General features: G+C 35.9%; 2 protein-coding genes across 2 annotated transcripts in view; one reads left to right on the forward strand and one right to left on the reverse strand.

Moving 5' to 3' along the window:
• Window positions 1-1,936: 1,936 nt before the first annotated feature.
• LOC123548742 (UPF0598 protein CG30010-like) lies at window positions 1,937-17,988 on the reverse strand. The gene is made up of 3 exons (XM_045336254.2): window positions 17,791-17,988; window positions 8,665-8,713; window positions 1,937-2,441 (listed from the first exon to the last, which is right to left on the reverse strand). The coding sequence occupies exons 1-3, from the start codon at window positions 17,914-17,916 to the stop codon at window positions 1,954-1,956; spliced, it is 663 nt and encodes a 220-aa protein (XP_045192189.2). The 5' UTR covers window positions 17,917-17,988; the 3' UTR covers window positions 1,937-1,953.
• Window positions 17,447-18,064, forward strand: part of LOC123548739 (katanin p80 WD40 repeat-containing subunit B1-like) — a 115,877-nt gene continuing 115,259 nt past the window's right edge. Inside the window, exon 1 of the mRNA XM_053546091.1 lies at window positions 17,447-17,495. The gene's annotated coding sequence lies outside the window, so the exon portion shown is untranslated. The remainder of the gene's footprint in view (window positions 17,496-18,064) is intronic.

Here is an 18,064-nt window from a genome sequence, read left to right on the forward strand (position 1 = left end):
TTAAATTAGCGCCTTTCGCGGGTAGTATATTTCCGTGAAATTAAATAGCCGCAAAAAACTCTGTTCTAACAAAAACGCGAAAGCTTCTAGCTTCAGCTTATATAGATCGCTATAAAATGGTTCTGTGCTTAGACATAACTGGATATTAATAATTCATATTCTAGTACCGTAATTATATAACATGAGTGCACAAATCCACATTATTTCAATTTATTTACAATCTACTTATTTATGAAGTAACAGCATTTTCAATATCGATCCGTAAGGCAAACAGGGGATAAAAACAATATGCATCTATCGAATGATATATACATGCAATTTGCAGTCGGCTGCCAATACGATATAATATTTGTAAGTAAAATATTGTGTCTATTTCTGCTTAGTGCGGATTAATCGCCTATTTAAATGGCAAACAAATGACAAGAGTTATAACAGCAATTTACTGACTGTCAGTAATTGGAGGTGTGAATAACCGTTGATATGGATGAAAAGGATTAGGGTGCATTTATAATTGAAGGGTACAATAAAACTGAATGCTTTCGAGAATACTATAAATGCAACTATGCAGTGATACTTACCTTATTATACTAAATCTGTTCACGTGCGACTTCATATTCGCGGGATTCGCGATGGATATGATTCCGCGAAGATTTGTATCCACGAAAATGTTCATGTTTTGAAAAACGCGAAATATAGTATCCGCGAACATTTCTAGGTTTACAGTAATCTCCACACAGCGTCTGTACGAATTTCTCCTTGCTTGTACAAAAGAAAGGGCATGATGCCCGTATTTAATGTGAACACATACACCATAGCCACCTACGATACCAAATTTAGACCAATTTATAGCACAGCGCCCGGGTCAAATGTGAATTAGGTGAAAGCTAGATATATTTATACCATTGTATATACAAATATGTAGTAGTTTCCATTGATTTTATCCACTTTCAATTGTCTGTGAGGACGTCCAGTGTCTTAATCCAGCGAAGACACTTCTCAAAACTTTACTTAGGTTTTGGAAAAGGAATATCTAGGCGTTCTGTGAAGCGTCTATCGGACTTGCAAAGTCCCCACTGACACCTTTATACCATTTCTAATAAGTTTTACTTGTATATATATAATCATTTTCAAAAGGAATTTATCAAGCCCAAGCCTTCTCAAGGTATCCTTCAGAAAGGGTTTACCTGTTCTGCATTAATGTGACCTTCACCTTTGACCTACTGATCTCAAAATCTATAGGGGTCATCTGCTTGTCATGATTGGTCTACATTCTGATAGACCGACATCTGCAAAACAATATATCCCTTCTTCTTTGAAGGGGGGCATAATTAGGACCCCAGGGAGGGGCCTCTTTTCACCCCAAGGTAATAATTTAAATAATCTTGGTACAGGACCACTAGAGGGTGTCACATACCTAATATCAAAACCCTATGCCCTCTGTTTTTTTGACAAGAAGACTTTCGAAGTTTAGATAACCATTTTACTAGAATATTTAAACAAAATATCATTAGACTATGTTCACTGGAAACTATTGAAAGGAAAAGCTGGAAAGTCTCAAATTTTGGACCAATCACTTTGGATACCCTAAATAACATATATTATTTAATTTAACTCTTTTAAAGTGATGGTAGTTTTCCAACTGCACTCAATACAAAGTTATCAGCATTATAGGAATACGATATGAAAATTCTTCAAAGACAAAATTTCACACATATTTCACATCTACCTTCATATTTCTAAATAGCAACATATTGAATCAATTCAGAGAACACCTTTTAAGTAACAGATTTATTTTTAAACAATAACTCATATAATAATTTGATTTTTTCACCTATAACTTACAAATTGACTAATATATATTAAACTGCCAATTAACATTTAGTAAATCTCTGAGTACCCACGATAATGAACTTGTTACACATATACTTGTCTCGGCACTTTTTGCTAAAACTGTTATGGTTTCCTTTCTTCATGTAGAGCTGTCCAAGCTTCAGCAGGATCTGAATTTATCACAGACAACAAGTCATTACTTAATGTGTATTTCTCTCCATTCCATGTAAAATGTGTTGGTGCGTTTTCTTCACCATTACCGAATTCAAAGTATTTACTTATTGCGATAGCTATACTTGATTTAATTAAACCTACGCCACCAATCTCTGGATCTGCTGGATGGTATATACGGCCAGTTTCTGGTAACATACATATCTTTTCTGGCTGGAAAGGAACGTTCAAAGTTGGACTTCCAGGATAACCGTAAGATAAAATATTGCAAGTATCTTTATCTTGGTTGTCTGTCAAATGCACATAAACTATAGGTCTATCATCACATCGAATAAAATTCCTCTCCCGGCCACAGGGAGACAAAAATGGGAAATGTTCCATATATCTTCCGGTCTCATTCAAACGCAGTCTCTTGAAAAAGAAGTCCAAAAATTTCTTTTCTGAAATTGAAATGATTAAATTATAATTTATTAGTTTACAAATTAAACTATAAGTTTACAAATACATGGCACTGCACATGGCACTAGGACTGGGATGATTACTCGGTTAATCAAATCCGATTTGATTACTAGGTGAAACTGGTTTCAATTTCACAAAACTGCAAATTGCTCTCAAACAATAAACATCACAAATACTTTATCTATATACATTTTTTTGACCAGCATATAGCCCGCAGTATATTTCCACTAAAACACATCAACTGAACATTATCAATAGTCTCGAATTTGCTTGTCGTGATATATCTAAAATAAAATACACCAAAATACGACTTATTGTCACACTGCTTCCAAACGATAAAGTCTGTAAGTTTCTAATGAAGTCAGTTGCTGAAAGTACCTTTGTAGGGTCGTCAGGAAAGAAAACAGCATTTCAAATATGGTCGCCAATTAACCGGTTTGATTCGATTTTATACAAATGATTTACCGGTTTCAAAATTTTGAAATCATCCCAGCCCTACATGACATATGTCCTCTTGTTAACTGGAACATTCGTGCTATATGACTGATGACCGAGTTAGGAAGCATACTAAGAAAGGATCATATGGACCTTTGACCTCAGTGTGACCTTGACCTTTGAGAAAGGGGTTTAAGAGTTGTGCAAGACACATATCTGTATTATGGGTAACATTTTTCCAAGAAAATCTGTTGATGTATAACATGAAAATGCAGAATAATGGATAGACAAGCACAACCCAACAGTGCACGAAACTGGTTATAGGACTAGGATGGGACAGATTACTTCAAATCTATTGCCTTCTGTCAAAATATCAAGGAAACAATAGTCTAGCTCAAATTTTAAACACCTGTTCTTTTGCTCTCTTAACTTAGTAAATTGGGTCACTGGTATATAAAAGAATGAATAACTTTTACATCCAAGCAAGAACAGCAATTACTGAAATTGTTACATATAAGAACTATTACTGCTTAGCAAAACAGCGATTACTGATACGCTTATTTTCCTTTCCTTGCTTTTACTGCCCAGCAAAACAGTGATTACTGACATGATACTCTTTCATTTTACTATAACTACCAAGCAAAACAACAAGAGCTGTTCCTAAGACAGCGTGCTCCACTATTCAGCGATTTGAAAATGAATATGTGTCTCAATAAGAGACCTCTACTTTAAAAGGAAGATACACCAAGAGGCATAATTCTATCAAGAACATAAATTAGAGTTATTGGGATTGTTAACACACATGCAGATGATGATGGTAAAGATATATTTTGAGTTTCAAGTCTTTATCTTATATAGCACCAAAGTTATGTCCAGAAAACAAAGTTTGTTAAAAAATTTAAGTATGAAAGGGGCATAATTTGCTCAACAAGAGGGCCATGAAGGCCCTGTATCGCTCACCTGACCTATTGACCTAAAGATCATCAAGATTAACGTTCTGACCAAGTTTCATTAAGATATGGTCATAAATGTGGCCTCAAAAGTGTTAACTAGCTTTTCCTTTGATCTGGCACGTTGACCTAGTTTATTTAACCAACACGACCCAGATTTGAACTTGACCTAAAGATCATCAAGATTAACATTCTGAGAAAGTTTCATGAAGATACAGCCATAAATGTGGCCTCTAGACAGTTAACAAGCTTTTCTTTTGATTTGACCTGGTGACCTAGATTTTGATCCTGCATGACCCAGATTCGAACTTGACCTAAAGATCATCAAGATTAATATTCTGGCCAAGTGAAGATATATGATAGTAAATGTGGCCTCTAGAGTGTTAACAAGCTTTTCCTTTGATTTGATCTAGTGACCTAGTTTTTTACCCCACCTGACCCAGATTTGAACATGCACTATATATCAAGATTAACATTCTGACTTAGGTTCATTAAGACAAGGTCATACATGTGGCCTCTACAGTGTTAACTAGTATTTCCTTTGATTTGACCTGGTGACCCTACATGACCCAGATTCAAACTAGACCTTGAGATCATCAAGATTAACATTCTGACCAGGTTTAATGAAGATACATCATAAATGTGGCCTCTACAGTGTTAACAAGCTTTTTCTTTGATTTGACCTGGTGACCTAGTTTTTGACCCCAGATGACCCAATATCGAACTTGTCCAAGATTTTATTGTGTGTAACATTCTGACCAAGTTTCATTAAGATTGGGCCAAAACTGTGACCTCTAGAGTGTTAACAAGCTTTTCCTTTGATTTGACCTGGTGACCTAGTTTTTGACCCCAGATGACCCAATATCGAACTTGTCCAAGATTTAATTGAGAGTAACATTCTGACCAAGTTTCATTAAGATTGGGCCAAAATTGTGACCTCTATAGTGTTAACAGTCAAATTGTTGACGACGTCGGATGAACGACGGACACAGGGCGATCACAAAAGCTCACCTGAGCACGAAAAATACAAATCAGAGTTATGTGGATTGTTACCACACATGCAGATGATAATGATAAAGATACCTTTTAAGTTTCAAGACTTAATCTTATATTACATTAAAGTTATATCTGGAGAAAGTGAAGATTGGAAAAGAACTTAAGTACAAAAGGGGCATAATTCTGTCAAAAAATACAATCAGAGTTATGGGGTTTGTAACCACACATGCAGATGATGATTATAAGGAAATATTTTCAATTTCAAGTCGATGTCTTTTAAAGTACCAAAGATAATTACATGTATGTCTATAAACGAAGCTTTCGAAAAAAAATTAACGTGAAAATAATTCCAAGTATAACAACTTTGTGACCTTGACCTTGGGTATAATGAGCCCAGCCCATGCACATACTTTGTTTGTATGCAGAACAATATTTATGTGAACTTACAGTAAGACAAGAGGACCATGATGGTCCTGAATCGCTCACCTCTTCCCACATGACCCAGTTTTGAGTATGACGTCGTTTTTTCTATTATTTGACATAGTGACCTAGTTTTTGAGCTCATGTGACCCAGTTTTGAACTTGACCTAGATATTATCAAGATAAAAATTCTGACCAATTTTCATGAAGATCCAATGAAAAATATGGTCTCTAGAGAGGTCACAAGGTTTTTCTATTATTTGACCTATTGACCTAATTTTCGAAGGTATGTGACCCTCTTTTGAACTTGACCTAGATATCATCAAGGTGAACACTCTCACTAATTTTCATGAAGATCTCATGAAAAATATGGCCTCTAGAGAGGTCACAAGGTTTTTCTATTTTTATACCTACTGGCCTAGTTTTTGACCGCACGTGACCCAGTTTCGAAACTGACCTAGATATCATCAAGGTGAACATTCAGATCAATTTTCATGAAGAGCCATTGAAAAATATGGCCTCTAGAGAGGTCAAAAGATTTTAATAATTTTAGACCTACTGACCTAGTTTTTGACCGCAGTTGACCCAGTTTCAAATTTAACCTAGATATCATCAAGATGAACATTCAGACCAACTTTCATACAGATCCCATGAAAAGTATGGCCTCTAGAGAGGTCACAAGGTTTTTTTATTATTTGACCTACTGACCTAGTTTTTGAAGGCACATGACCCAGTTTTAAACTTGACCTAGATATCACCAAGGTGAACATTCTGACCAATTTTTATGGAGATCCATTCACAAGTATGGCCTCTAGAGAGGTCACAAGGTTTTTCTATTTTTAGACCTACTGACCTAGTTTTTGACCGCACATGACCCTGTTTCGAACTTGACCTAGATATCATCAAGATGAACATTCAGACCAATTTTCATACAGATCCCATGAAAAATATGGTCTTTAGAGAGGTCACAAGGTTTTTCTATTATTTGACCTACTGACCTAGTTTTTGATGGCACGTGACCCACTTTTGAACTTGACCTAGATATCATCAAGATGAACATTCAGACCAACTTTCATGCAGATCCCATGAAAAATATGGCCTCTAGAGAGGTCGCAAGGTTTTTCTATTATTTGACCTACTGACCTAGTTTTTGTAGGCACGTGACCCACTTTCGAACTTGACCTAGATATCATCAAGATGAACATTCTGACCAATTTTCATGAAGATCTCATGAAATATATGGCCTCTAGTGATGTCACAGGGTTTTTCTATTTTTAGACCTACTGACCTAGTTTTTGACTGCACGTGACCCAGTTTCAAACTTGACCTATAAATCATCAAGATGAACATTCAGACCAACTTTCATATAGATCCCATGTAAAATATGGCCTTTAGAGAGGTCACAAGGTTTTTCTATTATTTGACCTACTGACCAAGTTTTTGACAACACGTGACCCAGTTTCGAACATGACCTAGATATCATCAAGGTGAACGTTCTGACCAATTTTCATGAAGATCTTGTGAAATATATGGCCTCTAGAGAGGTCACAAGGTTTTTCTATTTTTAGACCTACTGACCTAGTTTTTGAGGGCACGTGACCCAGTTTCGAACTTGACCTAGATATCATCAAGGTGAACATTCTGACCAATTTTCATGAAGATCTTGTGAAATATATGGCCTCTAGAGAGGTCACAAGGTTTTTCTATTTTTAGCCCTACTGACCTAGTTTTTGAAGGCACGTGACCCAGTTTCGAACTTGACCTAGATATCATCAAGATGAACATTCTGACCAACTTTCATAAAGATCCCATGAAAAATGTGACCTCTAGAGTGGTCACAAGCAAAAGTTTATGGACGGACGCACGGACGCACGCACGCACGGACGACGGACACCGCGCGATCACAAAAGCTCACCTTGTCACTTTGTGACAGGTGAGCTAATAAAAGCAATAGTAACAAAGATATGACAGAAAAACAAACGTTGCAGAAAAACTTAAACCTTAAAATAACCCAAGTATAACACCTTGGTGACCTTGACCTGGGGTATAATGGGCCCAGCCCCTGTACATACTTTGTATGCTGAACAATGTTTATGTAAAGTTACAGTAAGATATAAGCAATAGTAACAAAGCTATGACAGAAAAACAAAGGTTGCAGAAAAACTTAAACCTTAAAATAACCCAAGTATAACGCCTTGGTGTCCTTGACTTTGGGTATAATGGGCTCAGCCCCTATACATACTTTGTTTGTATACTGGACAATGTTTATGTGAAGTTATAGTAAGATATAGGCAATAGAAACAAAGATTTGACAGAAAAACAAAGGTAGCCAAGAAAAGTCACGCAGACGCTGACGCCGGGGCTCCGAATAGTGGAGCTAAAAATTACTGAAATAGTTAATACCTGCATTACTATTACTGCTCAGCAAGACACTGTAGATACCTTTAATTACTATTACTGACCATCAAAACACTGCAAGACACTGTAGTTACCTTTAATTACTATTACTGTCCAGAAACACTGCAAGGCACTGTAGTTACCTTTAATTACTATTACTGTCCAGCAACACTGCAAGGCACTGTAGTTACCTTTAATTACTACTACTGTCCAGCTAAACACTGTAAGGCACTGTAGTTACCTTTTATTATTATTACTGTCCAGCAAAACAATGTAAGGCACTGTAGTTACCTTTAGTTACTATTACTGTCCAGCAAAACACTGCAAGGCACTGTAGTTATCTTAAATTACTATTACTGCCCAGCAACACTGCAAGGCACTGTAGTTACCTTTAATTACTACTACTGTCCAGCAAAACACTGTTAGGCACTGTAGTTACCTTTTATTATTATTACTGTCCAGCAAAACAATGTATGGCACTGTAGTTACCTTTAATTACTATTACTGTCCACCAAAACGCTGCAAGACACTGTAGTTATCTTTAATTACTAATACTGTCCAGCAACACTGCAAGACACTGTAGTTACCTTTAATTACTATTACTGTCCAGCAAAACAGTGTAAGGCACTGTAGTTACCTTTAATTACTATTACTGTCCACGAAAACACTGCAAAACACTGTAGTTACCTTTAACTACTATTACTGTCCAGCAAAACACTGTAGTTACCTTTAATTACTACTACTGTCCAGCAAAACACTGTAGTTACCTTTAATTACTATTACTGTCCAGCAAAACACTGTAGTTACCTTTAATTACTATTACTGTCCAGCAAAACACTGTAGTTACCTTTAATTACTACTACTGTCCAGCAAAACACTGTAGTTACCTTTAATTACTACTACTGTCCAGCAAAATGATGCTTAACTTTCTTTCTTTTCAATTACTGCTCTGCCAAAACACAGTTTATTGAGATGCTTTACATGTAGTAATTATTGAGATGATTACCTTTAAAACATGAGGTGAAATTTTTCATCTTTGAATCATCAAGGAACAGCTGAAAAACAAATAAATTTTAAAGTGAGTAATTGTTACAAAAATGTCTGAAGTATATGGAGACTATCCAATGCACTGGCACCAGATCAGAAAGAAAATGCCTCCGTACGTGTTATACCCTACCCCTAGGTATTCTATAAGAACCATGGTCGTGAACGGAAAAATATACTAACCCGTTTCAATCGCGCATTTCATACCTTAAACACGCAGTGGGGTAAATATGTACTATGGATATCAAACAAGTGGTAATTTATCTTCCATTGTGTGCCGGTCACATTTTTTCAATACATTTTATCTTAGAAAAACAACGCGTAGTTTATAGTAATTTCAACATTACACAAAAAACCTGCTTGAACTTCCCTGGTGAAGTTCCGTTCTAGATTATAAAACGATTCTGATTGGCTGTTGTAAAAATGTATGTCAATCGTCATTTTACTACACGTGTTCGCTAAAATATGAAAATGCAGCAAAATGTGCAAAATGAATAAAATATACTGAACAGATGCAGACCAATGTACGATTTCAAATTAAAGATCATATACAAGATGAATTTCATTCATCATTTCGAGTTTTAGTGTAAAATTGTGATTTTTGAAAAATCTGTTTGTGTTTGTTTACGTTTCGCCAAACATGTGCGCACTGCCGTGACCTCTAGACCGGATGTTCATTAGGGAAGTTCAAGCAAGTTTTTTCTGTAACGTTGACAAAAGCATAAAATATGTTTATAATCTCAGCAATATGGAATATTGAGACAATGTGACTGGTGCACGATGGAAGATAAATTATCGCTTGTTCAATATACTTGGTACCCATTCACCGAACTGCGCGTTTAAGTTGAGAAATGTACGATTGAAACGGATTAGTGCACTTTCCCGTTCATGACCATGGTTCTTATAGAATACCTAGGGGTAGGGTATAACACGTACGGAGGCATTTTCTTTCTGATCTGGTGCCAGTGATCCAATGGACACAAATCAGACATAATTAATCCCACTAGTATATATTCAAAGACCAGAGCATTATAACTGGCAGGGTGCCAGTATACCTGCACAGTATTAAATCCAGGTTTCTAAACTTTACAATTTACTGTAACTTATAATCAATGATTATCAAACACGCAGGAAAGTATATATTTTATTTGCCTAGAGAGACTAGTATTGCAAAAAAATTAATACCGAAAGGCTAAGACTAACAACAGGACGTCCCTGCTGATGATTTTCTTTATCCACATGACTGTTGTGCTGATTATTTTCGTTATTTGCACAGCGATCATGCCTGGGAAGTCACTGTCATGTCGATAATTTTTGTTATCCAAACAACTAAACATGTTGTACACATATGTCAAACTAAGTTAAGCTTTTCTGAAGTTTTTTCCCTCCTTACAAGATCCTAACAGAACTGCTTATTTGTCAATTTCTAGCATGCACCTTTTGGTAAGTTAACATGCAGTTATGATGCCTACCATTATTATGTTGAATAACTTTTGTACGATTTTTTTAATAAAACAAGAGGGCCATGAAAGCCCTGTATTGCTCACCTGACCTATTGACCTAAAGATCATCAAGATTAACATTCTGACCAAGTTTCATAAAGATATGGTCATAGATATGATCTCAAAGTGTTAACTAGCTTACATTTTCCTTTGATTTGACCTGGTGCCCTAGTTTCTGACCCCAAATGACCCAGATTGGAACATGACTTAAAGATCATTAAGATAAAACCAGAGTTTTGCATTCTTGTATCCTTTGACCTCTAAGTGTGACCTTGGCCTTAGACCTAGGGACCTGGCTCTTGTGCATGATACTCTGTCTCATGATGGTGAACAACCGTGCATAGCTGTCAAGGCTCAACAAAGGCCTGGAGTGTGATCGGGGTTCGAAGGGAAGGTTGTCCCTCTTAGGGGGTCTGGAGGACGATGATCCCTAAAAGCCGGAAACGCCCTCACATAATTATAAAATTTAGACTTTTAACACAAAATACATCTGGTTTTTAAAAGTTTCCCTCAATGTTTACTTTTTGTGACGTTTATTCATGCGGTAGTTTATTCATGCGGTAGAAATAACACGTTGAACCGGTGAATGTAAAAGCTGTATTATACGGTATAAAAACACCGTGTCAACGTCGCCTTGCATGTTCGATCCAATAATTTTCTACGAAAAAAACTATTTCTTTAAAATGCGTGTGACTTGGAAAAGTAGGCGTGTGAGCGTGATCTTGGGCCAAAATGCGTGTGACACATGCGCAATGCGTGTGTCTTGACAGGTATGAATGTGCCAAGTTACATCAAAATCCCTCCCCTTACAGAAGCAAGCCTCTGTGGCGTACATGCTGCGTATTTGCTGTGTATATGCCGCGAACACAGTAGTACGCCAAAGGAGTACATTTTACATACACGCATGCCGCGTACATGCCGCGTACTATTTCGACGAGTACACAGCATGTACGCAGGAGGTCACTAGTACACTTCAAGTACGCAGCACAGACTCTGAAAATTTAAGGAGTACACTGCATGTACGCAGGAGGGACTTGTACAAGAAAATAGTACACTGCATGTACACCGCAGATACTTCGAAATTTATAACACTTATATTTAGTTGCATTAAAGTTGTTTCCCCTTGATGCAGTTACGCCATTTTCTTCAGATGTTTACCAAATTACATGCTACAAAAATTGATTTATTTCATTGAAAAGTGGATGAAGAAAAGCATACTAATTTATTTGATAACATCAATCTACATTATTTTGGTAAGGGTAAATACTTATTGATGCATGTCACTTATCTTTTTTCTGTTTTTTTCTGTCCAAATGATCTGCATTTGCATAAAAAGTTGGTGGGGTAAGGAATTTACATTATCACAGCAGTTTGCCACAAGAGTACACAGCATGTATGCAGCAGGAGTACACAGCATGTACACCGCAGGACTCGGGCCAGGAGTACACAGAATGTACGCCGCAGGAGTACACAGCATGTACGCCACAGGAGTACACAGCATGTACGCCGCAGGGGTAGTACACCGCAGGCTCATTTGCATGTGAAAAGTGTATGTGCCGCGTACATGCTGCGTACTATTTTTCGCATACTAAATTCCTCCAGCGTACATCCTGTGTACTATGTAGTCCACAGCATGTACGCCGCAAGTAGTACGCGGCAGAGCTTATTTGCATGTCAAAAGTGTACTACAAACGTACTATCAGTGTATGTGCGGTGTATATCCTGCGTACTATTTAAAGCCCTTGATTTCAGTACACATCATGTACGCATCATATACGCTGTATGTACACAGCAAGAGTACGCAGCAGGCCTTTTTCTTCTGTAAGGGTCCATGTATGAAGAAGAAATGCTCCGGACAGAGTCATTTTTGAATTTGACCTTTGACCTTAAGTGTGACCTTGACCTTTGAGATAGGAACCTGGGGTTTGAGCATGACACTCCGTCTCACTGAAGTTAACATTCAAGCCAAATATAAACAAGGTTGCTCCATGCATGTCAATGTTATGGGCCGGACAAACAAATCCAGACAGGCGCCTTCACTTCCCCAAGCAGGCTCGACAAAAATTGGCAAAATTTAGTGGCAAGCTGCAACACAACTCAAAAACGAATTTATCTATAAGACTGCTCAATGCTGTTATATTCCACGATAATTTTTATTATACCTCCACAAAACATGGTTTGGAGTTGGGGGGGGGGCCGCGGGAGTATATAGGAGTGAGCTTGTCTGTTGGTCGGTGTGTCAGTCCATTAGTTTTCTGGTTTCCCGATGATGACTCATGAAAGAGTTGATCAATTTAAATAATTTTTGGTACACAGGTGTAACGTTAGAAAATACAGGTCAAGTCCGACTTTGCGGTCAGTAGGTCAAAGTAAAAGTGACCCAGAACAATTAAACGGTTTCTGGATGATAACCTAAGAAGGCTTAGGCCTAGAATCATATTTTTTGTTACACAGGTGTAACATCATGAAATACAGGTCAAGTTTGACTTTGAGGTCAGTAGGTCAAAGTCACAGTGACTTCGAAACAGTTGAATGGTTTCGGATGATAACTTATTAAAGACTTGACTGATTTAAATAATTTTGGTACACAGGTGTAAAATCAGAAAATACAGATCAAGTTTGACTTTGGGGTCAATAGGTTGAGGTCACAGTGACCCTGAACAGCTGAACAGTTTCCAGATGATAACTTGAGAACTCTTGGGCCTAGGATCATAAGTTTTGTTACACAGGTGTAACATCATCAAATACAGGTCATGTTCGACTTTGAGATGAGTAGGTCAAAGGTCAAGGTCACAATAACACGAAACAGTTAAACAGTTTCCGGATGGTACCTTGAGAACGCTTTGGCCTTGGATCAAGAGAATTAATAGGAAGGTTGGTTATGACCAGCAGATGACCCCTAATGATATTGAGGTCAGTAGGTCAAAGGTCAATGTCACAGTGACCTGGAACATTTAAATGGTTTTCAGACAATAACTGCAGATCGCTTGGGACTAGGATCTCGAAACTTAAAAGGGAGGTTGGTCATGACCAGCAGATGACCCTACTGATTTGGAATTCCAGAGGTCAAAGCAGAACACATTTTGACTTTAACCTATTTTTTGACCCCACCTGACCCAGATTCAAACCTGTCCTATAGATCATCAAGTTTAACATTCTGACCAAGTTTCATGAAGATATAGTCATAAATATTGCCTCCAGAGTGTTAACAAGCTTTTCCTTTGATTTGGCCTGGTGACCTAGTTTCTGATCCAACCTTACCCTGATTTGAACTTAGGCTATAGATCATCAAGATTAACATCTTGACCAAGTTTCATTAAGATATGGTCATAAATGTGGCCTATACAGTGTAAACTAGCTTTTCCTTTGATTTGACCTGGTGATCTAGTTTTTGATTCTACATGACCTAGATTCAAACCTGACCTACTGACCTTGAGATCATCAAGATTAACATAGTAATAACTAAATGTGACTGCGAGCAGATAAAAAATTTCAAAATAATTCAACTCAATGTGAGTGTGACACTAACCATTTAGTGACAATGTAGATAAAAAATTTCAAAATAATTTAGCATCCTAGTATCAACTCTATGGAATGAATCTGTAACTAACCATTTTTTGACGATGTAATTCATTCCGTATAGCTGATTTCTCGGGTTGTTTAAGAAGGAGATAGCAATCACTGAACCCTAGACTAGCTCCTAGACTATGATATATCTTTTTTACATTTTTATGATTAAATGAAGTGAACTGAGCCAGTCTATATTCTATGTCCAATATCATAATAATCTGTGAAAATCTCTAAAATAGACTGGCTTTTGTCTCTATGAAATTAAATTCGTCAAAAAAGGAAAAATGTAGAAATATATTATTATCAGTCTAGTGGCTAGTCTAACTGAACCCTAGCCAAAGAAGTATGAAATATATCTTTTACAGGAGAGATCGCCGTGATGTCATGCATCAACACCTGTTTATCTTGTGGCGGGCAAAACAAATATTTTTACATCATTTGTGTATTGGATCAGAATTTTTAATTTTGATAACTTTTTCGCTCATTTATGGATTTTAAAAATTCAAAAAGTTTTGAAATAATTATGATTTTCATATTTTCTTATTCAACTATTTTTTTTTCAAAATGAATAAAAGTTTTAAATGACATATGATTTTAACAGCGTTGTAGCGATGCTCCTAACTTTTAGAAAAAACACTGTAAGATAAACGTTCATAATCACTTTTATTTCGAAATAATAATTTATCAATAAATTGCTTGTTTTATTTCCTTTCCATTGATAAAAAAATTATTGATATCATTTGCGTTTTAAGAAAGTTTAAGCAGTTAGAAAAAAATCACAGTTTATCATAGTTTATAGAGATAGTACCTACCCAGCACGCAAGCCTATATGGGTCCCATATGGGCTACATCTGGGCAAATGTACCATATAGGTCCCACATGGGACCCTTATTGTAAGTATTGGCCCATATTGGTCCCATATGGGACCCGTATATAATGTCCCAGTGATGTAAATTACAAATGTATTCATTTTAAGTTTATATGTGGTGTCACCAGTATATAAGTTCATATTTTAAGTTTTCTTCGAAAATTTGTATATTTTTTGAAGTATCAGAAGAAACATGTTTCCAAGAAGGGTCCCATCTGGGTCCCATATTGTAAGTATTTGCCCACATTGGACCCATATGGGACCCATATACAATAACTCAGCGATGGATATACCAATCCATTCATTTTAAGTTTAAAAGTGATGTATCTAGCATAGAAAATAGTTTTTTATGGTTTCTCTGAATGTCTCTACGTTTTCTTTTCTCTCAAAAAGAAATACGTTTCCCAGAATGGTCCCATCTGGGTCCCATATTGTAAGTATTTGCACACATCAGAGCCATATGAGACCCATTGAAGTGATACAGCAACGTCTTGACTTTAAGACCATAAGTGTTGTCACTAGTATAACAATCCTTTTTTCTATGTTTTCTTTGAATTCTAATACATGTACATTTCTTTGGTCTCAAAAAATATGTTTCCCAGAAGGGCCCCATATGGGTCCCATCCCAGCAAACAAAAGACGTCTTGAAGACGTCTTTATTTGGTTGTTTTATGGTCATGTCATCTGTGAACAGAAAAAAAGACGTTCTTTTCCGTTGTTTTACCTACGAAATAAAGACGACTTTTAAAAGACGTTTTAAAGCCGTCTCTGTCTATAAGAAAATGCAAGGTTTCGTTCTTCTTAGCTGCAATAACATTTACAATATAAACTGTTAGAAAAAAAACTATGCTATTAGACATACCGGAATGCTGGATCGAAGGTTTGATAATTTTCTTACTTCATAATAGAAAGGACGGGTATAGCATTTTTATTGTATTTTCAAAATAAAATTACTAGGGTTACAAAATCATGAAAATGGACTAATATACTATTAAATGACTTCCGAAATTATTCCTAATTGTTATTAAAATTCGACTGTTGTCTAAGCTATTTCGAAATTGTGTAATTACTTTTTGATAATAACATTAATTCATTTTAAAATATTCAGGAAAGCTATACTGGACATTGGGAACATTTATAATACATGTTTGTAACCATGGTAACTAAGGGTCCATCTCTGTCTACACATGTTATCTATTAGTCACGCCAATGGTTTACACACTATTCAGTTAATTGGATGGAGGTTTAAGCTGCAATACAGAACAAGCTTATTCATTATGTACAGAAGGGACCGATGCAGAAAAAGTGAGTACAATACTTTAAACATTATTATAACATAATAATTATATAATTATTCGTCAATAACTTGACGTACTTATAAGATATCTATTTTGACATCATTAGCTTTTTTTTAATCTGCATTCTATTTCCTTAAAAATATCTCATACTATAAACTTATAGAAGACATCTCAGAAAATGTTGATAATAGTTTAAATGCTTCCATTAAATGTTTAATCAGTACCTTATTATCAAAACTGTTTTTGCATTTCTATTTAATTTACGGGAAAATGATGAATGATAATTATAAAAAAACTCGAATTTAATATATTTCAGGTGATATTAAAGCTATAAATTACGACTTACTTTTTTGCAAATAGTCTTAATTTTCATGGACAAATGCTCAGACTGACATTATTTTTACTACTTTACAGAATGCCTTTACAAAGAATTTGATGAAGTGAGTTGGAAATGCAATAGATCAAGATAAAAAGGTCCACAATGATTCTGAAACAACTACATGGGCAGCTACAATGTTTCGGACAGTTGACAGTATCAATCAATCAATAAGACCCATACAATTCTAGAACGCCCCTAAATGGCCCATACTATATATACGACATGGGACCCAGAAAGGTCCCACATGGGTTATAAGATCTGGGACCCATAAGGGGCCCACATTGGTCCCATATAGTATATCCCATATGGGACCCATGCCAAAATGGTTTGCAAAACCCATCTGGGTCCCATATGGGTAGCCCATATAGGTCCCATATGGGAACCCATATGGGTCCCACATGGGTCCCATGTATGCTTGCTAGCTGGGTAAGTTTTTAAAATCATAGTTATGAAGTTAAAAAACTTTGAATGAAGGCAAATTTTGTCCACATATATATTTCTCAAAAAAAGATATATAGATATTGGGTTAATATGAAAGGCTTTCTGAAACATCTGGTTACTGTGAAAGGCACATGACAACTCTTTCACAGTCAACAATGGTGTAATTATATATTAATCTGGTCATTGAAGAAAAGTTACAAGTTATTTTTGACTGTACACATCTGTTTCACAGTGTAAAATTGGAAATACTTGGCAAAACTAGAATTTCAGTGTAATTCAGTGTAATTTAAGAGATTGGTTTGTGCCCTGCATAGTAATCGTTACAGTTACATCATACTGCTATTAATAAACCAAAAAGAAAGTACCCTGACATCCAAGCTTCCGGTGAGAAACCACCAAAGAAATTTTTCTTTATTTGAGAATTGAAACAAGTGAAAAAGATAATCTATAATTTTACAGATTTTTCGATCTATAAATTTACAGATCAAATGTTTGAAAACTGCTAAATTTTCATCATACTTTGACTCAAAATCGCAGCTTGAAATTAATTGATTTACTTATGGTATGCATAAATAAAGGTCAATTATAACTTTCAGTCATTTCTGTTGACTTTGATATTTTTGAAAATGCCAAAAATTCAAAGTCAATAAAAGTGGCTGAAACTCACAAATGATGTTAATTTGTGCATACTGTAAATAAACCAATTAATTTCAAGCTGCGGTTTTGGGAATAAATGTAATTTCATAAATTTTCATACACACAATCTGTAAATTTACAGATAATCTGTAAATAAACCACTAAATTCCTAGACCTGCATGTACAAATCTTGTGGATGTGCTTATTCTTGGGTGTTGGATTAACCAAAATCAGGGAATTTTGTGGACAGCTTATTGTTATTAATACGTGAATTACGGTTCTTCCATACGGGAGGATAAAGACAAAGAAGAAGAAGAAGTACTACGAGAAGACAAACACTGAAACAGTCTTTCAATGCTTCATAAAAGTTAAAAACTTATGTAAGATTTTAAACCTGTCCTTGGTGGTCTATAAAATAGAAATATTCTCTTATTTTAGGCTCCGGAGACTGTCCTTGAATATAATGTACATTTCTGCAAAAAGTTCCTGCAAAAATCTTTGGTATTCGACGTGAAAACATAATTATTTGCAGCCCAGTAATTGAAACCTTTGATTCTGAGGGTATCAACAGGAAGTTGACAAAAATGTGTGGAAATAGTACTTGCGCAATGTATTAAATACGTGTTTGTTACCGGCGCCCTGATTAGTCATTTCGAAAACTCTCTGGA

The sequence above is a fragment of the Mercenaria mercenaria genome, chromosome 6 (assembly GCF_021730395.1).
Source record: "Mercenaria mercenaria strain notata chromosome 6, MADL_Memer_1, whole genome shotgun sequence".
Taxonomy (NCBI): Eukaryota; Metazoa; Mollusca; class Bivalvia; order Venerida; family Veneridae; genus Mercenaria; species Mercenaria mercenaria.

What these genes read in the sequence shown, in the direction of transcription:
- LOC123548742 (XM_045336254.2), bottom strand. Translation starts at nt 17,916, where the DNA reads ATGTTTTCACGTCGAATACCAAAGATTTTTGCAGGAACTTTTTGCAGA. An exon ending in TTATAGACCACCAAGGACAG is followed by an intron (nt 8,714 to 17,790) that starts GTTTAAAATCTT and finishes TTTGTTTTTCAG; the next exon opens with CTGTTCCTTGATGATTCAAA. An exon ending in TTTCACCTCATGTTTTAAAG is followed by an intron (nt 2,442 to 8,664) that starts GTAATCATCTCA and finishes TTTCAATTTCAG; the next exon opens with AAAAGAAATTTTTGGACTTC.